This window comes from Penicillium waksmanii (assembly GCF_028829765.1).
Source record: "Penicillium waksmanii strain IBT 27052 chromosome Unknown utg000008l:1.0-5622682.0:1.0-5626561.0, whole genome shotgun sequence".
Taxonomy (NCBI): Eukaryota; Fungi; Ascomycota; class Eurotiomycetes; order Eurotiales; family Aspergillaceae; genus Penicillium; species Penicillium waksmanii.
The window spans coordinates 1,202,535-1,228,861 of record NW_026643254.1 but is presented as its reverse complement, the minus strand read 5'-3'; the positions used below and the strand labels follow the sequence as shown (position 1 = coordinate 1,228,861).

The 26,327-nt window shown below is 50.6% G+C and overlaps 12 protein-coding genes across 12 annotated transcripts; 5 read left to right on the top strand and 7 right to left on the bottom strand.

Annotated features, from left to right (window-relative positions):
* Positions 1-61: 61 nt before the first annotated feature.
* Positions 62-1,819, top strand: isn1 (IMP 5'-nucleotidase ISN1; the record flags this gene model as incomplete). The annotated part of the gene is made up of 9 exons (XM_057268026.1): positions 62-86; positions 147-157; positions 231-251; positions 313-327; positions 397-544; positions 616-766; positions 831-1,411; positions 1,497-1,636; positions 1,721-1,819. The coding sequence occupies 9 exons, from the start codon at positions 62-64 to the stop codon at positions 1,817-1,819; spliced, it is 1,191 nt and encodes a 396-aa protein (XP_057118703.1).
* An 826-nt stretch (positions 1,820-2,645) lies between these two features.
* Positions 2,646-5,121, bottom strand: N7481_008806 (ATP-dependent 6-phosphofructokinase; the record flags this gene model as incomplete). Its single annotated transcript, XM_057268025.1, has 3 exons — positions 2,646-3,797; positions 3,854-4,315; positions 4,384-5,121. The coding sequence occupies 3 exons, from the start codon at positions 5,119-5,121 to the stop codon at positions 2,646-2,648; spliced, it is 2,352 nt and encodes a 783-aa protein (XP_057118702.1).
* Positions 5,122-5,827: 706 nt separating this feature from the next.
* Positions 5,828-7,810, top strand: sti1 (Hsp90 cochaperone STI1; the record flags this gene model as incomplete). Its single annotated transcript, XM_057268024.1, has 7 exons — positions 5,828-5,892; positions 5,982-6,175; positions 6,235-6,545; positions 6,640-6,926; positions 6,976-7,285; positions 7,332-7,568; positions 7,658-7,810. 7 exons carry the CDS (start codon positions 5,828-5,830, stop codon positions 7,808-7,810), a joined length of 1,557 nt encoding a protein of 518 aa, XP_057118701.1.
* Positions 7,811-10,066: 2,256 nt separating this feature from the next.
* Positions 10,067-14,898, top strand: N7481_008804 (uncharacterized protein; the record flags this gene model as incomplete). Its single annotated transcript, XM_057268023.1, has 5 exons — positions 10,067-10,273; positions 10,372-10,434; positions 10,504-13,449; positions 13,515-14,136; positions 14,198-14,898. The coding sequence occupies 5 exons, from the start codon at positions 10,067-10,069 to the stop codon at positions 14,896-14,898; spliced, it is 4,539 nt and encodes a 1,512-aa protein (XP_057118700.1).
* A 914-nt stretch (positions 14,899-15,812) lies between these two features.
* On the bottom strand, positions 15,813-17,084 carry N7481_008803 (alpha/beta fold hydrolase; the record flags this gene model as incomplete). The annotated part of the gene is made up of 1 exon (XM_057268022.1): positions 15,813-17,084. The coding sequence occupies one exon, from the start codon at positions 17,082-17,084 to the stop codon at positions 15,813-15,815; it is 1,272 nt and encodes a 423-aa protein (XP_057118699.1).
* A 455-nt stretch (positions 17,085-17,539) lies between these two features.
* On the bottom strand, positions 17,540-18,736 carry N7481_008802 (Zn(II)2Cys6 transcription factor domain-containing protein; the record flags this gene model as incomplete). The annotated part of the gene is made up of 1 exon (XM_057268021.1): positions 17,540-18,736. One exon carries the CDS (start codon positions 18,734-18,736, stop codon positions 17,540-17,542), a length of 1,197 nt encoding a protein of 398 aa, XP_057118698.1.
* Positions 18,737-19,375: 639 nt separating this feature from the next.
* Positions 19,376-20,491, top strand: N7481_008801 (ankyrin repeat domain-containing protein; the record flags this gene model as incomplete). The annotated part of the gene is made up of 1 exon (XM_057268020.1): positions 19,376-20,491. One exon carries the CDS (start codon positions 19,376-19,378, stop codon positions 20,489-20,491), a length of 1,116 nt encoding a protein of 371 aa, XP_057118697.1.
* A 190-nt stretch (positions 20,492-20,681) lies between these two features.
* N7481_008800 (uncharacterized protein) lies at positions 20,682-20,960 on the bottom strand (the record flags this gene model as incomplete). The annotated part of the gene is made up of 1 exon (XM_057268019.1): positions 20,682-20,960. One exon carries the CDS (start codon positions 20,958-20,960, stop codon positions 20,682-20,684), a length of 279 nt encoding a protein of 92 aa, XP_057118696.1.
* Positions 20,961-21,458: 498 nt separating this feature from the next.
* N7481_008799 (uncharacterized protein) lies at positions 21,459-22,121 on the top strand (the record flags this gene model as incomplete). The annotated part of the gene is made up of 2 exons (XM_057268018.1): positions 21,459-21,723; positions 21,805-22,121. The coding sequence occupies 2 exons, from the start codon at positions 21,459-21,461 to the stop codon at positions 22,119-22,121; spliced, it is 582 nt and encodes a 193-aa protein (XP_057118695.1).
* A 578-nt stretch (positions 22,122-22,699) lies between these two features.
* N7481_008798 (uncharacterized protein) lies at positions 22,700-23,155 on the bottom strand (the record flags this gene model as incomplete). Its single annotated transcript, XM_057268017.1, has 1 exon — positions 22,700-23,155. The coding sequence occupies one exon, from the start codon at positions 23,153-23,155 to the stop codon at positions 22,700-22,702; it is 456 nt and encodes a 151-aa protein (XP_057118694.1).
* A 41-nt stretch (positions 23,156-23,196) lies between these two features.
* On the bottom strand, positions 23,197-24,723 carry N7481_008797 (Zn(II)2Cys6 transcription factor domain-containing protein; the record flags this gene model as incomplete). Its single annotated transcript, XM_057268016.1, has 4 exons — positions 23,197-23,719; positions 23,765-24,042; positions 24,092-24,556; positions 24,610-24,723. The coding sequence occupies 4 exons, from the start codon at positions 24,721-24,723 to the stop codon at positions 23,197-23,199; spliced, it is 1,380 nt and encodes a 459-aa protein (XP_057118693.1).
* A 486-nt stretch (positions 24,724-25,209) lies between these two features.
* Positions 25,210-25,951, bottom strand: N7481_008796 (uncharacterized protein; the record flags this gene model as incomplete). The annotated part of the gene is made up of 3 exons (XM_057268015.1): positions 25,210-25,344; positions 25,417-25,720; positions 25,779-25,951. The coding sequence occupies 3 exons, from the start codon at positions 25,949-25,951 to the stop codon at positions 25,210-25,212; spliced, it is 612 nt and encodes a 203-aa protein (XP_057118692.1).
* Positions 25,952-26,327: the final 376 nt, after the last annotated feature.

The window sequence follows — 26,327 nt, the reverse complement described above, 5'->3', positions numbered from 1 at the left end:
CGGAGTTGTTGTCATCTTCACCACTCAACGACCTCGATTATAGCCACTCCCCACGATCAACATGACCACTCGATATCGCGTCGAATGTAAGCAAGCCAACGCAATCCGTCTGCCTTAATTCCAAGAGCCTTGCTGATCATATCCAGATGCGCTTAAGGTACCCAACCCAACCCCCTATCTGTAGATGTGATACGATGCCCTTGTTTGCCCCTCATTAACCCCGCAAGTAGACACACCGCCGCGATCAACTGGTAAGCAGCTTCACAGAACACAACCCATGTCCAATACAACACTAAAATCAACACGCCATAGATCGAATGGATCAAGGTAGGCTTCCAAATTCCTGCCTGGAGGGAGCTCCGAACGAATATCGCGCAATGCTAAGAGCCGCAATAGGGTCTCCTAGCTGTGCCTTTCGTCCTGCACTCCCAGCCCACCGTCATCTACCAAAATCATAGCGAAGGCCTGAAGACTGTCGCAGCCGACACACACCAGCGCTATGCAGAGATCATGCTGGATGTGGAGAACTTGATCTCCGACCACAGTAGGGACCACGTCCAACTGACCCAATATCAAAGACATCACGCACCGCAATACTAACACAAATAAACTAAGTCCACCACGAAGCGGCCGCACTTCCCGGAAAGTCAAAATTGAAACTTCTCGTGCCAACCGTAGGAACATTCTTCACGGCGCTGCATCTTCAAGAAGCCTTCAACTACCAAGACGAGCGGCGCTGCATAAGCCGAAGACGCTTTGTCGCCCCGTCCTTCAATGACATTCGTCTAACCCTCAATTCAGCCCAATTATTGGGTCTCAGTTCGAACCAGCTCCGTCAAGCTAGTCACCTTTGATGGAGATGTAACTCTCTACGACGATGGCAAAAATCTAACACCGTCCAACCCGGTCATCTCACGCATCCTGCGCCTCCTCGCTCAAAACCGGAAAGTCGGTATCGTCACGGCAGCCGGGTATGAGGAGGCTCCAAAGTATTATGAGCGATTATACGGACTTCTTGACGCTGTTCACAGCAGCTCGGATCTTACCGAATCTCAGAAAGAAGGGATTATCGTCATGGGTGGTGAAAGCAATTTCCTCTTCCGGTACGACAGAACTCAAGAGTGTAAGCTTTCCTACGTCCCTCGTGAAGAGTGGCTACTCGATGAAATGAACGCGTGGAAAGAGGATGATATCAAGGAGTTACTTGATTTGGCCGAGAACGCTTTGCGGACATGTAAGGATGCGCTGAGTTTACCTGCTGCTGTGCTGAGGAAGGATCGGGCTGTGGGTGTTTATCCGGTTAACGGGGTGAGGATCAATCGTGAGCTCTTGGAGGAGACTGTCCTTGTTGTGCAGAATACAGTTGAGAGATCTGCTGTTGGGGCTAGGTTGCCTTTCTGTGCTTTTAACGGTGTGTTATTTTCTCCCTCCCCTTCTCTCGTTGTGCTATGCATATCCCATTCCATGTCACTTAATTCTAAATCACATTTTTCCAGGCGGAAACGATGTCTTCGTGGATATCGGCGATAAATCTTGGGGTGTACGTGCCTGTCAACGATACTTCAATGGCATCGATCCGGGCAAGACACTGCATATCGGCGATCAGTTCTTGTCGGCTGGTGCGAATGACTTCAAGGTTAGATTCAAGTTTCCAACGTTCTTTAGGGATGAGAAATTCTCACCTTCCAACTTGATTCTAACGTATTCGTCGCTTTTCTAGGCTCGTCTTGCTTCAACCACGGCGTGGATCGCCAGTCCCGCAGAGACCGTCGATCTGCTAGATGAGTTGGAGGCTGCTGTTGGGAACAATTCGAAGTAAACTTGTCGTTATTTCATGGTTGCATTGATTGGACATAGTATTCGTTTGGATTACCCATTGGAAAACACTCGATCATTCATCACGTCGAAAGGGGTTCATCTCCTTCCTAGCGACATTACACATTTCGGCAACATACTAGTATTATCGATCTCGCGTTTTTTACTTCAATTAATAATGCAACTACGTTCAAATTTGGGAAATATTAGGCTAAAATGCGATTGACAGATCTATCTGTTATCTAGCACATAGCATTGTATCATATGAAACGGAAGAAAAAAAGGGTAATAAGAGCTCCCTTGCTCGCGAGTTTAATGTTGTGCCGAGATGGCATGTCGGGCATGCGTTGCGTTGCGTAGCATCATACAAACATGAGGGGGCGGCGGCTGTCACTCGAACTCGAAATCAAGCGGAGTAGGACAGATCAGATCAGCAGAAGTAGAATGACAGCCCTGTCTTGGGGATATGGACTGTCTCTTCTGATCATTCATTGGAAGCCATTGGAGGATGTGGGGATGTGTTCCGGAGGTTGGAGTGAGATGGAATGGGATGGGGTGCCGGGTAGTTCCTTCATGGAGAGTTCGGCACCGAAGGGATAGACGGGATAGATTGAACGGTGGAGGGTCCTGGAGAGGGAGAAGAAGGAAAATGTTAACATCCAGCACCTAGGAAATAGAAGACGGAAAAACCACGCAAGAATGGGATTCGGGAGGGCGCGAACGGCGGGCAGTCAGTCGTAAAGCCAGCCAGCCAGGAAGGAGCAGCGTCCAGAATGGCAGAAACGAAAACAGAAAATCCAGGGGGGTATAGGTAGTGTCGTGTTGACGAATTACGTACTCTCGTAGCAGAACCAGCCTTCTTGAGTACGCGACGCAGAGCGGCCGGATAGAACGTTCACGACGTCCTGCAGTTCAAGCCAGAACTCGGACTTGGGGCGGCGGCGCTTCCAGTCAGTCTCAGTCGCTTCAAGGCCATCCTCGCCACCCATCGGCGAAAACAGGACCTGTGAGCCCTTGACACCGATGACGGAGGTGGAGAGATGGTCGGCGGCGATGGTGTCGCGATCTTTGCCGGTAAATGACTCAATGTGCTGCACACACCTGATGGCCATGCGTAGTGCGCGCACACGGTCCATTGGCGAGGGCTTACCACCCTGTTGGAAGTGACCGGGGACAGCAGATCGAGATTCAAACTTGCCCTTGGCTTCCTCCTTGATCATATCTGCGATAAATTGAGTGGTGTAGGTGTTGGAGGCACATTCGTTGCGAAGAATGATCTTTCCAGCACGATTGGCACCCTTGTCGCGAATGAAGTTATCGCGCAGGAAGTCGATGTCGCGCGATAACGTCTTGATGTCAATTCCCTCTTCGGGGATATAGACAGCCACGGCTCCGACGGCCAGACCAGCAGTGGTCGCGATGTAGCCAGACTTACCACCCTGGGTCTCAATGACGAAGACACGGCGACGAGAGGAAGAGGCGGACTGGCGGATGGCATCACAAAAGTCGATCAACGTGTTCAGGCAAGTGTCGCTGCCAAGGGAGTACTCGGTACCGGGAACATTGTTCGAGATGGTGGCGGGCAGAACGACCATGGGAATCTTGAAGGCGTCGTACTTCTCGCGAGCCTGGCGCAGCTCACTGACGGCAGTGAAAGCCTCGAAGCCACCAACGACGAAAAGAGCGTCGAACTTGTACATCTCGAAGCACTTGGCGGTACCTTCCATATCCTCGGAGGGCAGACTACGGTTAGTACCGATGTCCGAACCACCTTCGTTGACCCAAGAATCGGATTCCAGCCACTTAACCTCACGAACGGAGCTGATGGGCTTATCGGCGTGGTGGCGACAGAGACCGGGGAAACCGTTGTGAATAGCAATGGGGGTATGTCCACGAGTCAGACAGTATGCCACCGCAGCTCGAGTGGCCGGGTTCATACCACCGGCGGGGGCACCGACATGAATGATGGCAATTCGCATTCTCTGTAATTGGTTAGCAAAGGTTGTCACTTCACAAAGGGTATACAGGGCTGGTCTACCTTGCCCTCGGGAAGATGCAACTTCGGGTGGTCTGGGGTAGAGGTGTTCAGGTATGCGTGGTAGTATTCCTTGAATTCAGCATCACGGCGAACCATGGCGCCGGCGAAGTCCCTGTCATGAATCTTCTGGGTGACCTCTTGGGTTTCCTTCACGGCATCCATGAGGGGAGTGCGCATGATCTTGTTCTCGCGAATCGTGATAACAGGCGAGGGCGAGTCAGCGTTCATTTCCAGCACGGCGCGAACGGCCTCAACACCCTGCAGGGTGGAAAGCCAGCGGTCATAGGCGCAGGCTGCACCACCACGCTGGGTGTGACCCAAGACGGTGGTTCGGGTATCCAGACCCAGACGCTGTGTGAGGATGTCCTTGATGGTCGAACTCGAGATCTTGTTGAGTTGGCGGTCCTGCGCTCCCTCAGCGACAATGACAATGGTACGGCGCTTGCCTCGCTCCTTGCGGTTCTATTGTTCGAGGAAAGTTAGATACGGGATCAGATCTCGCCTTCCAAAGTCAATTGGACTCGACTCACCTTGGTAATGACATTGCACATCTCATCCTCCCATCCGTCCTTGGGAGGCATCTCCGGAATGAAAAGCCAGTCAGCGCCAGTACTAATGGCGGACATCAGGGCAAGCCATCCACAGTGACGACCCATGACCTCGACAACGAATCCACGCTGGTGTGAGAAGGCGGTATCAAAAACATCGTCAATGGCGTCACAAATGCGAGTCAGCGAGGAGTAGCAACCGATTGTCGCGTCGGTGCCGGACATGTCGTTATCGATCGATCCAACCAGACCGACAATGTTCAGCTGCTTGTAGGGCTCGACCTGTTCCGCAGTCAATTCGCCGACCTTGATCAGCTCCTCCAACAGACCGGGCCACTCGGCACGAAAGACATCGGCACCGGTCAAACTGCCATCACCACCACAGACGACGAGAGCATCGATACCGCGCAGCACCATGTTCTTCGCCGCACGCAGGCGACCAGCACGCTCACGGAAAGCCATACACCGGGCGGAGCCGATCAGAGTACCACCGCGGGACAACCAGCCACGAACATCCTCCCAGTGCAGCTGGCGGATCATATTGCCGCCATTGACCAGACCCTCATATCCTTCGAACACGGCGTAGGCCTCGCAGTCGCTGTGAATGGCCATTCGGACAACGGCCCGCACGGCGCCGTTCATACCGGGGGCATCACCTCCGGAGGTGAGCACTCCGATGCGACGCTTCTTGGTCGAGTCGGAGATCTTAACGGGCTCCATGGTGTGATAAATTGGTATCAACCACAACCAGTCGAATAGCAACCACTGGAGATGTGAATTGAGGGGAGAAAAATGGGTGAACTAGTGGAATTAAACACAACGGTCGTCAAGCTCAAAGACTCAAAGGACCTAGTGGAGGGGTCGAAGCCAATTCCGGTGAGACAAATAAGAAGTGGGGAGTTTATTTCGTCACTGCGTCACTGCGGCCGTTTTGACTCGAGATGAGATCAGAGGCGGACTCCCGAAGAGGTTTTGAATGGGGGTTTTTTTGGTCTCTTTCACTGAGTGGAAATAAATTAAACCAGATTGACTGGTTTGAAACAGCCAAAACCAGTTCTTTGTCTGGTGATGAATGAAGCCGAAATTGTTTAGAGGTGCAACCACCCAAAAACTGGGCGATCGTCGCAAAAACTGCTGACATCACCGCTCCAAACTAGGTTTAGTGCGGGGAGCTTCCTGCCTGGAAAGTGAGGTGTTAAGTTGAGTCATCAGGCCTCGACAGCAGGCGGTGAAGAAGCAGCTGATATTCGGGCAGATAATCCGAGTAGTCAGCAGTCCTGCAAAGCGGTGACAAGCTCCATTCAGGCATCAAGGCATCACAGAAATTTCGAGAACCTTCATGGTTGGAGCTCCAAGCTATGCCCATGCCCAGCCTTTAACCCCGGCCACCTTCAATCATCTGCATAACTGCACTTCTATTCCCAACATGGCGGACGCATTGAAATCTGAAGGTAACAAGGCCTTCTCGGCCAAGGACTACCCCACGGCCATGTAAGTCTCAGACATGCTTCATCTTCATCCAAACTACCCCGCGTATCGTGAAAATCTGGGGCGCTAACGAGTCTGCTGGGAGTCGACAGTGAGAAATTCACCCAGGCCCTGGAGATCGAACCCGAGAACCACATCCTCTACTCCAACCGTTCCGCTGTCTACAACGCCCAGAGCGAATACCAAAAAGCCCTCGACGATGCCGAGAAGGCGATCGGCATTAAGGGCGATTGGTCAAAGGGCCACCTCCGCAAGGGTGCCGCCTACCGCGGTCTCGGAGACCTCTGTAAGTTGTGGATACCAGCTTTGAACATTGCTGTACGTGACCATGGCTGACTTTCACAGTGGCCGCCTACGACTCCTACGAGGAGGCTCTGAAACTGGAGCCCGGTAACGCCCAGGCCAAGTCCGGTCTCGATGCCACCCAGCGTGCTATTCAGGCCGAGGCCACCGCCGACGGTGTCCAGGGAGACCCTCTCGGTGGTCTGGGCGGCATGTTCAACGACCCCCAGATGATCGAGAAGCTGGCCAACAACCCCAAGACCTCTGCCCTGCTAGCTGATAGTGAGTTCATGGCCAAGCTGGAGCGCCTCAAGTCCAACCCCAACGCCATTGGCGAGGAGATGCGTGACCCTCGCTTCCTCCAGGTCATGAGTGTTCTGCTCGGCATCGACATGAACTTCGGTGGCGAGGGTGGTCCTTCTGAGGCACCTCCTGCGCCCCAGTCTAAGCCCGCTCCTCCCCCCCAAGGAGCCCACCCCCGAGCCCGAGGATGAGGAGGCTGTCGCCAAGCGCAAGGCCCAGGAGGCTGGTGATGCCGAGAAGAAGATTGGTAACGACTTCTATAAGAAGAAGGAGCACGACAAGGCCATTGAGCACTACGAGAAGGCTTGGGAGCTGAACAAGGACATCACTTATCTGAATAACATCGGCGCCGCCAAGTTCGAGAAGGGAGACTACGAAGGCACCATTGAGACGTGCAAGAAGGCCGTCGAGGAGGGCCGTGACCTGCGCGCTGACTTCAAGACTGTCGCCAAGTAAGTCTTGCCCGGGCTGGAATATATATCCGGAAGTTAACATCCACAGGTCCTTCACCCGTATTGGTTCCGCCTACGAGAAGTTGGGTGACCTCACCCAGGCTATCGAGTCCTACAATAAGTCCCTGATGGAGCACCGCACCCCCGAGGCTCTGACCAAGATGCGCGCCGCCGAGAAGGCCCGCGACACTCTCGAAAAGGACTCATACATGGACCCCGCCAAGGCCGAAGAGGCCCGCGAGCTCGGTCAGAAGAAGTTCCAGGAAGCCGACTGGCCCGGTGCGGTCGACGCTTTCACCGAGATGACCAAGCGTGCCCCCGCCGACCCCCGCGGATACTCGAACCGTGCCGCGGCGCTGGTTAAGCTGATGGCCTTCCCCCCAGGCTGTGACCGACTGCGACGAGGCTATTAAGCGCGACCCCAAGTTCTTCCGTGCTTATATGCGCAAGGGCCAGGCTCTTGTCGCGATGAAGGAGTATAACCGTGCCCTGGATGCTTTCACCGAGGCCGCGGAGAAGGATGATGGAAGCCACGCTCGCGAAATTGAGCAGCAGCAGCAGAAGTGTCTGGACGCGCAGTTCAGTGCTCGTGCTGATGAGACTGAGCAGCAGACTTCTGAGCGTATCCAGAATGATCCTGAGGTAAGCAAGCCCTCCCTTCTACTCAACCCTAGCTTAGTGTGAGATGTGTGTGTGTGTGTGTGTGTGTGTGCTAACTGAGACCCTACTAGATCATGTCTATCCTCCAGGACCCCGTCATGCAGAGCATCCTGCAGCAGGCGAAGAGCGACCCGGCGGCTCTGCAGGAGCACATGAAGAACCCACAGGTGCGGATCAGCGTGCAGAAGCTGATGGCGGCGGGTGTGATCCGCATGGGCCGGTAAAGAGTTGCCCGCGACGAATTTAAGATGTGACGAGCTGTTTGCAGATATCATTCTTTGTTCACCTTAGTTTACTCATTGGTTCATCTATGCTTACCTATAGCTTAGCTTCATGTATTGATTGATGATTTGATATTATTGAGGAAGTGGTGCATACTACTGTAGTAACCAGTGCGTACTCCGTACAATACTAGTAGTGTGGCTTGAGTGGTATTCCCCGCACAGTCGATGAAATAAGCTCAACCTCGTGGCCGGTGCCTGGTCATGTGTTGGGCTAGACCGATGTCTGAAACAAGAAAAGGCCAATTTAGTTACTCCGTAGCTATGGCACAGATGTAGGCACAGGTAACACCTCCTTTGCTAGGACTAACTAGTGCCAGTCCGAGTATTTCCTTTTCCCAGGTCGTACTAGCATATAATACTGACGCAGATCTCGGAACAAGAACCACAGATCACAGTGGAGACAAGCCAAAGTCAAACACAGATAGCGCAGGGAGCTGAACACGGGAAAGCTAGACGAGGAAAAAAAAATGATAAATAAAATATACTACCGACTCGGAGTAGACTACAGAGTACGGAATACAGTAAACACCAATGTCCAACTTGAAGCAGAGATTTCAGCTGTGCCACACCACATCCCCACATTGGTATCACACATGCCAACCTCGGTGAACTCTCGCCGATCGAACTCCACTAGGTAGAGCCGATGTGGGTTCAGGGACAGCTACATACTGTAATGTTGGATAGGGCTACGTACTATAGTATGTAGTACTACTACTCAGTGGTCATCTAACCCATATACATCTATGCTAACCTAAGTACCGAGTACTCGTACTGTTACTGCAGGCCGCGGAATAGATATGGATACTGACACGTTCCTGAACCCAGCCCCCTCAGCGAAAGTGATGTATCGATTAGAATTGACTCCGACTCGGATCCCGATTGTGCAGACTGCATGCATCTTGCAGTGCAGATTCCGCATGGATATGTACTCGTACTCCCTAGGGAACTCGGGATTGGTGAGGACTAGGCGCTTGCCCCAGTTCTATGCAAGTGGTGATGGGATGGCGATCGGACTGGCGCTAGAAAACCTTGCTGGCAGCTATCGAGTTGGGTGGGGTTTGGATTATGGAGGATGAGGAGTGTGATCGGTGGGGGTGCCACGTGTACTACAGGAGGTAGGGTCTTAAGGGAATAATTGATGGTAGGTATGATGAGTGGGAGTAGGGGGCGTAGAGGAAATAGTATAAATGGCTATATTATGGATATGTTATTATAGGGACGGAGTATAGGGGAAGGGGGATATCTGGTTGCCTATGCGCAGAGAAGGACAGGGCAGGGCTGTCCCCAGCCACAGAGATCCACAAGAATAGCATTGGTTAAGGAAGAGAGTGGGCCTACCCAAAATGGAAAGACTTGTGGCGGTGCACCAATAGTTTGGCTGGAGCTCACATTTCTGGGTACAAGTATTATTAGGAGTATTATTACTATATTACTATTGTTTGGATAGGGGTATACCTACAGAGTAGACAGTATACTATAGTATACTAGGCAGTAACCCTGTATCAAGTTGTATATACTATAATAAATACTATTGCCATATCTACAGCCTTACTCTGTACTCGTACTATACCCGATCAACTAGCTAATACGTCACTGATCTTCATCTCCGATCGCCCCAGTCGATCGCATCGTGTAATTACCAATTCAATTTGTTTACAGGGCAGGCAATTTCGAAACTAATTAATTTAGTTAGTACTAATTAATTAGCACCCTACGGTCTGCCTTGATATTCTCGTATCAGTAATACCCAGCCACTAGAGCAGTACAGTACGAGAGTACAACTTGACGCAAGCGGCTGGGTGGTTCCTGCCACAATTCCAATTGGCTTCCTCCCCTCTTTCCTCTTTCCTCTTTCCTCTTTCTCCCCAAGGCACTTCCGACTCTCCTCTTCTTCTCTTCTCTTCTTCACTTTGCCAACTTACGACCCTCACTCTCACTCTCCCTTCCATCCACAGGGCTTATTGTAAGCGCCTACCTCTACCACTCTCCCCCTCCCCTCACAACATTCCAATCCCCGGATTCGGACTCGCATTGATCAATCGGATTGGTCCGATTGGGATTCGTCCCACCATCAGCCCATGGGAACTTTGAAGCCTACATAGTGCACATCCTAACCACCATTTTCTCCCCAGACTACCACTCCATCACCACCTTGACCACTCGCCTGTACTTAACACACTTGATCCGATCGCCGCGATGGCGTCCCTGGAGGCGGAGAAGACCGAGCTGAGGGAGGAGGGGGTTATCCAGGCCGCAACCGAGCTGCAGCAAGACCCCGAGTCCAAGGTCAACCCCGACACCGTCGAGCAGACTCTAGTCGATGAGTCGCGTAAGGCTGGCGCCGCTGCATATCAATTCGATCCGGATGCCTCTCCAGACGATAAAGCGGCTGCCGCCGAGGCTGTACGTTCAACCTAGAGAGCTTCCCGAGCTCCCTCCGAGCTCCTCCCAGCTCCTCCTATTCCATTCCTTTGCGCGCACACGCTAATACACACTCATAGAGGGTACCACCCGGATTCCACCACACTAAAAAGCCCAAGGGAATCTCAGTAATTACAGACAGAGTGAGTCGCCTCACCACCTTCCTGCGCGAGACACCACCCCTTCACGATCGGTTTACTGACCTCTCATAGGATGACGGCAAAGCAGATTACGACCTTCCTCCCCCAAAATCTGCGACCGCACTCATCGCCGAAGATGCCAATGCTACCGACGCCAAACCCGGTGCCGATGACGACATGCGATGGGCGCGCGACCGCACCGGTTGGGAACCCAAGTTCCACAAAGAGCGAACGGAAGAAGAAGATGCCGAGGGCACACTACTAGACCACCAAACCTTCCTCGAGGGCCGACTCCCCGAAAAGTTCTTCGGCGATTGGTATCACAATGCCGGAATCATCATCTTTGCCTGTCTGAGCTCCTGGCTGATCGCGGCCTTGGGCGGTGGTGTTGGCTGGGTGCTACTGGTCATGGCTGCTTGCAGTACCTACTATCGCACTTCCATCCGTCGAGTGCGCCGCAATTTCCGCGACGATATCAGCCGCGAGATGTCCAAGGCTCGTCTCGAGACCGATAACGAGAGTCTCGAGTGGATCAACAGCTTCCTGGTGAAATTTTGGCCCATCTATGCTCCTGTTCTCTGTGATACTATCATCAACTCTGTTGATCAGGTTCTGAGTACCTCGACCCCCGCTTTTCTCGATAGCCTGCGCCTGAAGACCTTTGTCCTGGGTACGAAGCCCCCGCGTTTGGAGCATGTCAAGACTTACCCCAAGACTGAGCCCGACACCGTCATCATGGATTGGAAGTTTAGCTTCACTCCAAACGATGTGATGGATTTGACCGCTCGTCAGCTGAAGGACAAGATCAACCCCAAGATTGTCCTCGAAGTCCGTCTCGGAAAGGGTCTTGTTAGCAAAGGTCTGGACGTCATTGTCGAGGACATGGCTTGCTCCGGTTTAATGCGCGTCAAGGTCAAGCTGCAGATTCCCTTCCCCCACATTGAACGTGTTGATGTCTGCTTCCTGGATAAGCCCGAGCTCGACTACGTTTGCAAGCCCCTCGGTGGTGACCACCTTGGATTTGATATCAACTTCATCCCCGGCCTCGAGACCTTCATCAAGGAGCAGATTCACAACAACCTTCAGCCCATGATGTACGACCCCAACGTTTTCCCCATCGAAATCGCCAAGATGCTGGCAGGAAACCCCGTCGATCAAGCCATTGGTGTTGTTGCGGTTACGCTGCACGGTGCTCAACAACTGAAGAACCCCGACAAGTTCTCCGGTACCCCCGACCCGTACGCCGTCGTCTCATTGAACAACCGCAAGGAATTGGGTCGCACCAAGATTATCCACGATACCGACAGCCCGCGCTGGAACGAGACTATCTACGTCATCATCACTTCTTTCTCCGATGCCCTCACCATCACCCCGTACGATTGGAACGAGTACCGCAAGGACAAGGAACTTGGAACCGCGTCCTTTGGATTGGACAAGCTTGAACAAGAGCCCTCTCACGAAGGTATCTACCTCGAGGTTACGGCCAGTGGTCGTCACCGCGGCGCGGTTCAGGCCGATATTCGATTCTTCCCTGTTTTGGAGGGTCGCAAGCTCGAGTCTGGAGAGCTGGAGCCCCCACCAGAGGTGAACACCGGTATTGCTCAATTTACCGTCGAGCAGGCCAAGGATCTGGATGGCAGCAAGAGTCTGGTCGGCAAGCTGAACCCATACGGTGTGCTGCTTCTGAACGGAAAGGAAATTCACATCACCAACAAGCTGAAGCGAACCAACAACCCTATTTTCCAGAACGCTTCTAAGGAGTTCCTCGTTACTGATCGCAAGACCGCTCGCCTGGGTCTCATCATCAAGGATGACCGCGACCTCATGGCAGACCCCATCATTGGCCGCTACCAGATCAAGATGAACGATATGATCAAGATGATGGAGCAGGGCAAGGATTGGTTTCACCTGCACGGTGCTGGCGGCGGACGTGCCAAGCTGCAACTACAGTGGAAGCCCGTCGCCCTCGGCGCCGTCGCGGGAGGTGCTGGATACGTTGATCCCATCGGTGTCATGCGTTTCCACTTCAAGAATGCCACCGATCTTCGCAACCTGGAGGCCATGGGCAAGTCGGATCCCTACGCTCGTATTTTGCTTTCTGGTATTACCCGGGGTCGCACTGTGACCTTCCGCAACAACCTGAACCCCGACTGGGACGAGGTCGTGTACGTCCCCATTCGCAGCCCTCGCGAGAAGCTCTCGATTGAGGTTATGGACGAGGAGACCATCAACAAGGACCGAAGTCTTGGCTGGGTAGAGCTCAAGGCCTCCGACTTTGTTCGTGAGACTGAGACCGCGGGCGAGTACGAAATCGACAACGAGAAGCAGCTCATCAGCAGCGGTCTGCGCATGGGCAAGGGTGGTGTTAAGGGCCACATCAACTACACCGTCTCTTTCTTCCCTGCTGTGCCTGTCGTCAACCCTGACGATGAGGTTGAGGAGGAAGCAGCAGAGGGTGAGGACGTTGCTAACCTTGACACCCCCGGTACCCCGATCCGCAAGAGCATGCACTCGAAGTCTGCAAGCGTGGACTCGAAGGCTTCTAAGATTTCCAAGTCAAATGGCGTTGCGACCAATGGTGCCGCCACCAATGGTGAGGCGACTGCCAACGGCCGTCCCAGTCTTGAGACTAACAACTCTCGGCCCGTGACAACCACCTCAGAGACCGCCTCTGTCCGATCGATCAAGAGCATCCCCAGGACTTACATTGCTGCGGAAGACCTTGCCACCTACGAGTCCGGTTTCATTGTGTTCAAGTTCCACGAGGGCAAGCTTGCGCATTCCAATGTGCAGCTGGAGGTCGTTATGGACGACTACATGTTCCCTGCCTATGTCTCTCCCAAGATCCACTCCAATACTCTCACGTCTTCTGATATCGGCGAGGCCTTTGTGCGAGAGCTTGAGTTCTCGAAGATTACCCTGCGTTTGGTCAATAAGGATGATCCGAAGGATTCGAGCGAGGAGCACACTGTTGCTAAGTTGACTGGTGATACTCTGCCCACGCTTCAGCGCATCCTGGTAAGTTTCTTTTTCCCACATCACTTCTCTCGCCATTTATAAGGTCTCATGCTAACCCCCACCAGTACAATCCCACCGAGCTTGTTCTTCCCGCTACAAATGGCGAGTCTAGCAAGGTCACTGTTAGCGCTCGGTACATCCCAGTTCAGATGAAGCTTGACCCCAGGGAGAGCATCAACAACATGGGCACCCTCCGCGTCAAGGTCATGGATGCCGCCGACCTCCCCTCAGCCGACCGCAACGGCTTCAGTGACCCGTACTGCAAGTTCCGCATCGGCGATGATGGTGAGGTAATTTACAAGACCAAAGTCCAGAAGAAGACACTCCATCCCGCCTGGAACGAATACTTCGAGACTCCGATCAAGACTCGCATCGGCGCCGACTTCCACGTCGACGTGTACGACTGGGACTTTGGTGACAAGGCCGATTTCCTCGGCGCTGCACATATCGATCTCGAAAGCCTAACGCCCTTCGAGCCCGCCGACATGCACCTCCCTTTGAACGGCAAATCAGGCGCAATCCACCTAAACCTCCTCTTCAAGCCAAGCTACGTTGTCCGCTCCCGCCAAGGCTCCTCAACCTTCTCCGGTACCTTCGCCGTACCCGGCAAGATTGTCGGCGCCCCAGTCAAGGGCGTAGGCTTCGTCGGCGGCAACGTTGTCCGCGGTGCATCCTTCCTCAAGCACGGTGTAATGTCACGATTCGGCCACAAAGACAAAGGTGACGATGACGCCTCAATCATAAACAGCACCCTTGACGAAGACGAAACTCCCACCGATCGCGGTCTCAGCCCCGCCACCGCCCTCACAGACAACAATCAAGCCTCCAATGGCACCCACTCGCCGACCCCCCTCAACCCCTCAAAAAGAACACAGCCGCAACCGCAGCACAGCATCCGCCTTCGGCGACCGTCTCAGCATCATCGGCGGCAGCACGACAGGTGGCAGCGGTGACACCGGCACAGCAAATATAACAGTCGCCAACGCAACAGGCTTCCCAGGCAACGCCCACGTCCGGGTAATCATCAAAGCCCAAGGCAGCAAGAACGGCAAAGAATTCAAGACAAAGGCCGTAAAGACTTCCTCCGGTATCGTCCAGTACCAGGAAACGTTCAAAATCACCCACACCACCGCGGACACGCAGTATCAAATCCGAGTCGTGGACCACTCGACTTTCGGCTCGGATACTGTCCTCGGTGACGCGCCTTATTTCGTCGCGAACCAGGGCTCCGAGGAGAATGTTGAAAAGGCTTTCCCGGTTGGTGAGGGGTCTGTTACCCTGCGGTCGAGTTTTGTTCCTGCGGATGTTGGCGCGGGGAACCTTAGGCCTACGACTAGTCATTCTACGACTGGTGCAGGATTGGAGGATGGGTCTGAGAGTCCTGATTCGAGGAAATTGCCCAGGCGTAGCTTTTTGAGTAAGCGTCAGCCTAGTACCGGTGGGCAGTGAGGAGGTGATTTAAGTGATGTGATGTGCTGGTATGTGTTGGTTACGGAGTGGATGTGGAGAGAGTACTTAACTTGACCTGGGAAATTACCTTGATACATGACACGTTGGTAGTTTTCTTGGGTTTAGCTTGGGACTACGGTCTAGGTTTGCTTTGATTGGGATGGATTGGACGAGTATTGTGATATCCTTATTTCTTTTTCATTTCCTTATCTCTTGTGCAAAGGCTCGTTGTTTTGATTTATTTCTTCCGGTTAGCGCTGTTAATGGATTTCCATTTCATTGGATTCTACTCCTATCATTTCTAATTCTTGTAGACTTTATGCTTGGGCTTCTGGATGGTTCGAACTAAATTCGTGTCGGGTTTGTAGTGCGTGCCTGCTAATTACATGCGACGGAGGATAATCATTAACTACCAAGATCAAAATAATGTACAACCTACTGAGCAGAGATGCCACAGCGCAAGCTAACAATTTTTCGAATTATATTATTCATCATGAAGCTATTTAACTCCGGAACCTCGCAAGCATGCTGTTTTTATACTACGTGATCAGTTCTGAAATGACAATGAGTTATGCTTCCAAGGTCGGATGGAATGGACCGGTAGATTGAAAAGGCAGCAAGAAAAGCAGTAAAACCTTTAAATTCCTGCCTTTATATTCCTGATGCATACCTTTTGGCCTCAACTCATCCCAAGGCAGTTTGGCCGAGTGGTCTAAGGCGATTGACTAGAAATCAATTCTCTTCGGAGGCGGCGGTTCAAATCCGCCAGCTGTCGGTTTTGCACATTTTTTGTGCCCTTTAGCCCTGGAGGGCATGGTTTTTGGTGAATCTATTGATAGAATTAAGTAGCATGCACACCTGATTCGTTTAGCCCTGAAACTATCTAACCACCTCCAGCCCGGCTTGGGTTTTACTCATATCCTTATACTCTCGTACTCAACTCGCATCCCCTTAGACGTCTTTGACTCCCTATCTTCCTCCTCTGAGGTCCTCCAGCCCGAGTCCAACAACCCAACCAAAGCGTCTTCAAAAAAATGACCCATAGAATAATGATCTGCGTCTATGTCCTTAAAGACAGTACTCGCTGGCAACCGCTCGACCATAGCCCGCACCATACTTATCGGCGCATTTATATCCCGAACACCATGCCAGATCTTAATCCCCTCATACCGTACATCTTCGAGTTCAAAACCCCAGGGTTGAGAGAGCAGTCGAGCTTCTTGTATTGCGGCGTGTGAACCCTGAGTGAAGGCTTCGAGGGAGGATGATAGGAGGTGGTTTCGTGCGCGTGTGATTGATAGTTCATCTGTTTCGAGAGAATCTTGCTTTTCGTAGTCTCTTTCCTCTGGGCTTGAACTTGAACTGGCATTTGCTTTTTCGGATGCAATTGAACCTGTATTTTCTCCTTTGCTGCTTTGTCGTTGCTGTTCAAGTCCTTTCACACCCTCAATCCACCTATCAATCAACCCACCCACAAACTCCGTCTTAACAACCCACCTCAGACCCCCAAGTATACCATCCGCCACCCACCTAATAACCCCCGGATAAGAAACACTCCCCCAAGCCAAAATCCGCCTACTCAACGTAACATCTTTTGCATTAAACTTTCCTCCAACACCATACCAAGGCGGCGATCCCGCAATAACACCAACGCCCAAAAGCATATCTCCAGACAGCGCATGCGCACAAGAAATCGCGTACGGACCTCCACCCGAACAACCCAAAATGTAGAAACTGGGTAGACGTAGGTGGTGACCTAGGGCGCGGATATCATTTGCCCAGGAGAGGATTGTTCGGGATGGGTCTGGAGTTGAGAGGCCGAAGCCTGGTCTATCCGGCACGATTAGGGTGAAGTTATGCTTTTTTGGCCAGGTGGTGAAGCTTAGGCCTTCCAGGCGGGAGGAGGGGTAGCCGTGGAAGTAAATTATGGTTTTGGGCGGGTTTGTTTCAAGTTTGGCAGAGGATGATGTGGATTGCGGTGGTGCCAGTTGGGAGTTGTAGATTGCGTAGCCTAGGGTTCGGCCGGAGGGGAGGGTGAGTTTTTCGTGGAGTAGATGTGGTGGTGGGGGTTCTGGCGAGGATTGAGTTGTGTGGGCTCGTTTGAATGAAGGTTTTGGTCTTGATGATGCGGAGCAAGAGCGTGATTTTAGGCATGCTGTTTGTATACTTGTGGGAGTTGTTGCCATTTTGCGGATAAAGGGTGATGCTGAAGTTTGCATTTTTTTGAGCAAGTGTGAATTTTGTCGGATCAGGAGAGGAATTGGTTATTATTCAACTTGTTGGGCCCTTTTGCTCTGTTTTATAGTCCCTAGCCATGGCGTGGCGTTCGCTGGTGTTCGGAGGTCGAGTGAGCTCGTGTTCGTAAAATACGAGCACGATCAATACTTAACACGAGCCGAAACATGAGTTTGACTAGTGAGTGCGATTGGTTTTCGCTGGAAAGACAAGGTCGCCCCACCCATTATTCAAATTCTTTGAACTAAACCATGATGTAGATGCAATACTACGTAAGAGGGTCAAGCCTGGCCCATTGGCTCCTATTGTCTTGACTCAGTGGACCTTATGGAAAACACTCTAAGTCATCATTTGACTTCATCACTCACCATCCTCTATAATACTCATCAAGACAATGGATCGTTTTTCATGTTAACTTTTGAACTCTTATCATTACATCTTGGATGGATGGATCTGAATCATCCCGAAGATATTCATTCGAAATTTCATCAACCAACGAGTTTCCAAATTCCTGCGCCCACCATACATCATTACCCAACCTCTCGACAAGAACACCCCACATCATCAATATCAGCAGCGCAACGTTGTCATTGCCTTTCAGTGCTCGGACATATTCCTCGCCCGCCATATTCAACCACCCAAGGGCATACCCTCGATAAACAGGACCAACACATCTCTCAAAGCAGTCCTGCAACAAACTCAATGCCTTCTTACAAGCCTCCCAGAGGGCGACCTGCTCTATTCGCCGCTCGGGTGTATCCCAGACAGTGTGGACGATCCTTTCATCATTCAACTCTCTCACATCGGCCATTATATTTGCGATAGCTGGATCCAAGGTCGTGAGGGGAAGATCTTGAAACGGCGTCAGTTTTTGCGCGTATTCATTCTGACTAACCCTGTGTTCCTCATCACTTTCTGCAATCTGAACGGCGCCACGAACAAGTTCGAAATGAGCAATGGCCGTTTTAACGATGTTTTTCTCTAGTGGTTTTCCGAAGCGCACGGTTGCAAATGTGAGCACCATCATCATAAGCGAAAAGCAAATTGCAGCTCTGTGGTCCGCACATGGACTAGACGAAGACAATTGGGTGCGGAAATTGGACAGTGCGAGAACATGGCGCTCAATCGCGGAATTTATATACTTTTCGCGATTGGAATTTGATTTTTCGTCGTTTTGATGTAATAGTAGAGCATTGGCGCTCTCAAAGGCCGATAATGCTAGTATCCCGTTTAGGAGGAAGTCGTATTGAAGCGCCAGTGCGGGCACGGTTAATTGCCAAAGCTTTTCGTCGCCGGAACCAGGAGTACAGCAACTTTTATAAGTACCAGTAGACCATCGATGCATGAGTTGGAGATCCAGGTGGTGGGGATTGGCGGGAAATGTCGGGCAAGAGTTGAGGTAGTCTGGCGATGCTGCTTCTGCCGTATCCTGACTCGGATTTGGCGATATTTGTGGACGGGTTGTGATCTCTGCGTATTCGCAGTTTACATCTCTTGTTTTGCAACGCTTGCAGGGTGGACCTGATTCGTCGCATTTGACATGGCGACGCTTGCATGTTATGCAGCCGGTGTGAGACTTTTGATGGGAGCGGCGAGGGGGCATGGTGCGGGTGTGAACCGGCTGTGTGCCATTCTAATATATTCGTGGATTCGCAGTTATCCCGAGGCATTCAACTTCCAAGGTTCCGAATATCGTAATAGGTGTTTTCGGCGGGATAGGAAGAGGGCCGAGGCGTGAGATCGGCTTAGATACATCCCACGTGACTGAGATCCATGGAGGATGGGGCGAATCAGGATGAGTCGTGGTTGCTGATGCGAGGGCTGGAATTATTATTGTTTTTTTTAAAAAAAAACCGTTGGAACTTTCGAAATTATTTTTCAAACCAGATCCTTTCAAACTGCAACATGTTATATGTTGAATATCTGAAGCAGGGCGGCTACAGCAAATTTATCATGCGTCCCCGTTGAAAAAGACTTTCAAAATTGAATAGTTATATGCAGCTATATACACCGGATTTTGTCTTCCAGGTGGGGCTTTCCTTTCTCGGCTGCCGCCGCTTTTATGAGGGCGCTCAGGCTCAGGCTCAGTAATCGAATCACCCCAGTCATGTGAGGCATGACTAGTACAATACACCGTAGTAACCTGTGTCCACCGCTGACCTCATCGGCATAGACGAGCGCAGATCTACCAAGAATCCTTTTCTGCCAGGTGCGTTCTTTTTCTTTCGTCTATTTGTTCACCATGTCTATTCTCAAAGTACCCCCCGAGCTTTTGATTCAAATCGGGAAAGATGTGGAATGCCCCGATCTGAATCGTTTTCTTCGATGTCATTCTCATCTTTACGGCATTCTAAACAACCTCCTTTTTCAACGTAATATTCACAACACCTCTGCATTATGCTGGGCAGCGGCTCAGGGTTCTGAATCTACTTTCAGACATTTCATTGATGCTGGGGCAAATGTTCAATGGGAATCTCAGTACCTCGCCCACTCGGTACAATACCATGGAAGACGCTTCCGATGTCCACTTCAAATAGAGATGATGAAAGAGCATCCAATATCCCATGCAGCAGCTCAGGGTCATACAAGAATCGTGGAATATCTCCTCGATCTAGGAGCCGATATTAATTATCGAGATCGGGACGGTTTAACGCCCCTCGCTCTCGCTGCTCGCGAAGGCCATTTGAATCTGACTCGGAAATTCATATCGCTGGGCGCAAAGCAACTATCACACGACAAAGAGGAAAGATATCCACTTGTGCAAGCCGCATTAAATGGCCACCACAATGTTGAAGACTATCTCTTCGATCAGCTTCGCCAATACCCTTACAGCAAACCAAACCCCCGCTTAGACCTCTACTGGATGTTGAAATACGCCGCAGAGCACGGCGATGAAGACCGAATACGGTACCTCCTGGCGCAGGGAGCGGATGTGAATTTTCAGCTATCCATAGAAAGTCATCCGCCTCTATGTGGTGCGCTTCTATCTCCACGACCAAGAAGTACCACCCAGCTTTTATTAGATTATGGAGCAGACCCGAACGGAAAGGCATCACCATCGAAAAATAAATCAGCTGGGAGATCTGAACGGGTGCAATCCACAATCAATCTTGCACTTCAGAGAGACGAGAGCTACTGTCTAATTAATCTCCTAATACAATACGGGGCAGTAGCTCAATATCACAGCCAAGCTTTGATTACTGCAATTCGCTATGGAAAGACGAGGGAGTTTGAGTATCTCGTGGAGACGGGTGCCAGCTTGTCTGCGAAATATCGCAGAGTATCTGTCGCTGAAAGAGCTATGAATTCTGGCTATCAACCTATTATCGACATTTGCTTGAAGTATGGAGTTCGTTAAGATGCAGCGATTTTTTGGTCCCATTTACACAGATTGAACCTATGCCGACGACATTATTGCGATGAACACCCTATAGACCTTGTTGACCGGTACAAAGATGAGGTCGTAGTAATTTTCCTTTCCCTTGAGGTCGAATATGCAGTATCCAAACTCTCCAAAACATCCCTCGCATGAACAGGCTGCCCCGATATCACAGGAAGATTTCGGCGATGCCGATGCTCCGGAAATCACTTGTGTAGATCTGCGAGATCGGTATGAACTGTCGCCCATGGCCGCCTTCGAGCCGCTGCGCAGTGCCATACTCGACAAGCTTCTGTCGGTGCGAAAGGAACAAGCACAGTGTGGAGTTTTGTTCTCGGCTAACCACCTGGGCGCACTTTGGAAGCCAACTTGGGATCTGCAATGCGAAATCGAGATAGTACGGCCTTTGATTGCCTTTGCGTCGCACGACGTGGTTTCCCATCGACATTGAGAAGGGTGGCATGCCTAGTGGACTTCTTGAGGCAAGCGAACGAAGCCCGCTGCGAGGCGGAAGATGTCTATTCGTTTATCGCTTCGGCCCTCTTGGTGGATGCTTACCCTCTGGAATGCATTGTGAGCCCACCTATTCCTAGCTAATTCACCCAGTCTGACCTCTCCGCAGTTTGCTCCTCTATCTTCTCTTTGCTGACTGACACCCCCAGTGTTCCATCCAGAACATGTTTTCAATACGCTGTATAGAAGGGAATGCACCGAAGCTTGGGCCGTGCAGGATAGCGCTGTTATGAGCGGATCCGACTTCTGTAACGAAATCCTGAGCTGTTTCACTGACCTCATGAAATCAATAGATCCTACGAACCCGTCGGCGGCTGTTCGGCGGCGCATCCTCCGCACATTTCACCGGTGCTGAGGGGTTTTGCGCTCCTTGGCCAGTTGTTTCTTCTGCCTGAACCGAGAGCCGGAGCACGTGCTGTCATGTCGGCATGCGATGTGTGATAACTGTGTTGTGGTATTTGGGTGCCGTAGCCCGACGGTGGGACACTATCTCGATGTCACACGGTGTCCCTTTTGCGACTCCGAGGTTCATCTCGCAGTACGACAGCTACCGCCAACAAAGGGACCCAATATCCTGAGCCTTGACGGCGGCGGCGTGCATGGGATTAGGCAACTAAGTTTGCTTCGGTCGTTGGAGGAGCGGTTGGGAGGAGATCTTCGGACGGCAATCTTCGACCTATGTGTAGGCATCAGTGTGGGTATGTTCACAGTGAAAAGCTTCCATAAGGATGACTCTAGCCTGAGCAACCTGGAGATCGCAATGTTCTGACACTCCGCAGGGGCTTTGAACATCATAGACCTGGTCTTCAATCACTCGTCCGTAGACGATAGCTTTCAACGCTTCCCGGACCTCGCACGAAAGATCTTCCAGCAGCCAGCTAAGCCGGCCCTCAAATGCCTGGCCTGGATCAAAGGTGTCGAGCGTCTTATCCGAGATGGGAAGTATGACGATCATGTGCTTGATGAAACCCTGAAGGCTGCTTTATGTCCAGATCTTCGAATATTCGATGTAGAGACAACATGCGGCGTGGGAAGTCGCGTGACCGTCATCGCCAGCCGCATCTCGGACGGAAAGGCCTGTCTGCTGGCCAACTAACCCCCATCCCGGCGACATGAAATGCCTTTTGTGATGAAACACCCGCCAGGTACCTACACATTCGAGCATCGTTACTCTCGATCCATGTGGGAATTGTTGTCTAAGAATAATGACAAGTGCAATTTGTTCAACGGTTATATCACGGCTCTTCAGAAACAAAGAAAATCGTTTGTTCAGATGCTGAATTACAGGATGTCACACACTACTTGGAAATACGCTCTCAGCTTTTACGACGCCAAGATCACTCACTAAGATATCCGAGAAGGATGAAAAAGACTATGGAGCATGATCCAACTTCTCCGGTCGCCATGGTCATCTTTCTATGCCATCAAAATGATGTTAAATTTGAAGATATCAGTGTGAGCAAATTTCTTGGCAAGGAAAAGGTACATAAATCAACAAACTTGCTAAGGGGAATACATGGAAAGATAACAATGATGTAACTTCGGGTATGGAAAATACAACCATCGCTGGGCATAACAGCCACAGCCCCGTCTGTAAATATTATGCGATGTTACGTCCCTAAGCCTAGACCGACTATCAGTTGACTACGGTGGCCGTCCATTAGAAATCATGTGCTAAACGTCAATTCTTTCTTCTCCTTCTCTTTCAGCGGCCTCTCCGGGCGCTGCTTCATCTTTCGACTCGTCATAGACAGAATAATCACCCATAAACAAAATCAGCTCACCTTTACCACATCCTTCCCTGCGCTTCAGCTTGGGAAACCTCTTGGCATACGGCAAGAAAGTCGCAACGTTGATCTCTGGGGGCCGGTTTGGGTCATTGTTCCGCTGGTCAAAGACATCTTCATAATCAACTTTGATCCCCTCCAATGACTCGCGGTGCAGCAGTAGCACGTCCACGAATTCTTCCACGGTTGCATTATTCTCAGCTACCGAGTAGAGGTTGTGGTGTCTGAAGTCATCTGTATGCGAGATACCAAGATACTGCAATCCACGCGGAGCACGTAACGCCGTTGCTAAAAAGCCGAATGAGACAAATATACTACCAGTTGAACGAGTATATATCAACATGAAGGCTGTAGTTATTTCTTCAATTCTGCCGGGGTGATTAATCAGATTTCCATTTCATTTGGCTGCGTTGTGGTCCATTCATGATACCAAAGCTCCTGCAGATCGGCCTCGATTCTATCTGAAATGACAAATCCTTTTCGGCGGATCTGGTAAAGAATGTCCAGTATCTTCCCCTGTAAAGTACTGGATTTGACGAGGGTGCCGGCCATCCGCAGTGGAAACAACAATAGGACGCCGGGGATTTCTGTGTTCGACAAAAGGATTTGAGACTGTGACAGAATCATGGTCACCTCCGTATCAATCTCACGTTGGTCAAGTTGAGGAGTCTCGCGCATTTCCCAGCATGAATAGAAAGTAAAATTCCGACAATGGTATAGAAGCAAAGCGCCATGCATGATGACCGCCAACCGCGTATAGTCGTCTTTGTGCATTTCCTCTAAATTGCTTATCTCTTTACAGTTGAGAATAGCTGCTTTGATTTCGATTCCTTCTTTTGCGAGACAGTCCAAACTAGGATCAAAGCATCTACCCTCCTCCGGAATGCTCTCAATTCTTGTGAAAAGCCTGGGGTCATTAGCGGCGTCTGATAGCGGGTTATAATTTACTTACCTCTGAGCAAATGTGGCAGCCTGTATCATCAGTGTGATAATATTTTTCATCGCAATTGGCCAATTATCCCGATATGAGCGCCATGGGCATTCCAACGGAGAAATCAGGGTGTCATCTCCATAAATAATTAACCTGTTGGCTTCAAGAAGCCAGAAAACATCGATCAAAGACTTCGTGGGTATTGAAAGGGGATCTGCGGGTTGCAATAGAAGGATCATCCTGGATAGGCCATAGGTCATATGCGTTGCAAATGAATCACCGGAATTTTCAGCGATAAGCTATAGAAATACTTAGCTGGAGTGGTTGATATAGCGGATATTTCCATACCTCGAAAAGTCCATGAAGAAACGTACTCCAAAACACATCCTCTCTAAAGACCGAGGTTATCGTTGAAATTTCCGCATCGAGATATTTCAATGATATACCACATCGAAGAAATGCAATATTTCGAGGCGATTTGGTCCCAGTGAATGATCTTATAGATCCTCTTCTACTGGTATCCAAAGCACCGATCGCGATTGCGATATTCGAAAGTAGTGGATAACGACCAATGATTGCCATTATTTCTCTGGTACTGGCAGAAAATTCTCTGCTAAAGTCGCATCGCTGAAGGAAAGATGCGAAATGGTCCAAGTATATATCGTCATCATGTCTTCGCATTTGCAAAGGAGTTGCTGAAAGTAAACCGTGCTTAGGGGCATGGATAAATTGAATCGAACGCTGCTGCACTCGTTGCAACTCGCAGGGAGTCTTCATCCGAATGCATCTTTGACAGGCTGGGCCCCCTTCGCACTACTCATAAATAAGCACGCTGGTTTATCAAGCGGAATGAGGAATGTTCGAACCTTTACCCGTAGTTTCGCACATGACCGACAGCGCCTTGTGTTTCTACGCTTGTCCAGAGGCCCAATGGCGCGCTTCCTCAGTTCGATCGGCGCTACAGACTGAGTTTCTGTCATCATTGAATTTCCAAGAACATGCAAAAGGATGAAGGCAAATCTCGGGGTTCGGTTGGTTTTTAATCATGTGACTCGTATCACCTGGCCACAATCATTGGCCAGCACAGCCGCTTGAAAGTGCAGATCCAGTTAGTATACGATGGAGCCGAAACGAAACCGGAATTGTTGTGTACTCCGAAATATTATGCATTTAATGTGTCTGATTTGAGGAGGATTTTCAAAAGTCGAAAACCCAACCTCCAGGTATCGACGAGCTACTCGCCGGGGATATGCAAGGCACATTTTCTCCTGAATCAAATTTTCATTATTGTTGAGCATTCATTGAGTCTTTGAAATTGATATATATTGGAGTTCCTAGGATAAAATCTATCTGACAACGGTGGTGGCTCGGAACACTCTTTGGTAGCGAAACTTTACTACCACACAAGATTTGGCCCAAGTGTGTGGTCCAATTAATCCGAAGGCACATTGCTGAGCACGGGATTCTTAGGCCTGAATGTTAAAGTATTCGGTGATGACCCTTGTACGTAGTCCTGGGGAGAAATAGTCATATCCAACCATGATGTTGCAGTTGTTCACATAGACTGTGACAGGGATTGCCCCCTGGTACATAATGTTCCACTGATGACGTGCAATATTAGCTTCAGATCTACACTTATATTCCATAAAAGAAGTCTGGGTTATATTACTCACCGTTGCCACAGGCCCATCGTTGAATTGTCGATCAACTAGCCCACCAAAAACAGCATCATTGTCGATAAGAAAGCTTTCAGGAAACAAAGGAAAGTTCGAGTTAACGAACCCCCTCCACATGGTTGGCTTTCCAGACTCATCATAACTAGTAAGCGTGTTATCCACCAGGCCGTCCTTGGTAGAGTTGGCGTAATTGAAGACGGAAGATGCCAAAGTGCCATTGTAGGCTTCATCAGCACGGACAAGAAGCTGAGATGGGGAATTTCTGATATAACCAGTCGTAATGTGCGACAGGTTTTGATTCCTGAAGTTCCGTCAGCATGACTAGCAAGATAAAGCGGGCATTATTTATTGCGACCTACCACTTGTGTTGGATGAAGTTGGTCCCATATTCAGCCTTGATGGAGGGAGGCTCTGGCTGTTCGAATCCGAAAGAGAATTCGACCACTGAAGAAGGGAATGGAGAACACTTTGAAGCTCTCACTTCCAGTATGCAAGTGGCAAGTGAGGCGTAAAGTAGATGGAGGAAACGCATGATGTTCGAATAGAAATGATAGCTGATAAGCGTAGAGAATCTCGGGAAGATGATACCTGGCTGGAATTGAAGATTCTGGATGGCCTTGACACTGGAGCTTTATAGCTCCTCGAGGCGGACACAGGAGCGTCTGCGAGGCCGATCGAGTCGACGGACCGAGCTCGCAACGCTCAATAGCTACCAGTTCCGGATACCAAGGCTAGGCAGCAAACAGGGTTATCGTTTATGAGCAAAGCTATAAGACTTTAAACTATATGGGGCCTATCGAGGGCTGTAATTTCGCTCGTTTATTACCTAATTGGGTTCTAGTACGATCGGATAATGGAGTCGAAATCCCTACTTAGAACAAGGTTGACCTGATACTAGCCGCATATCA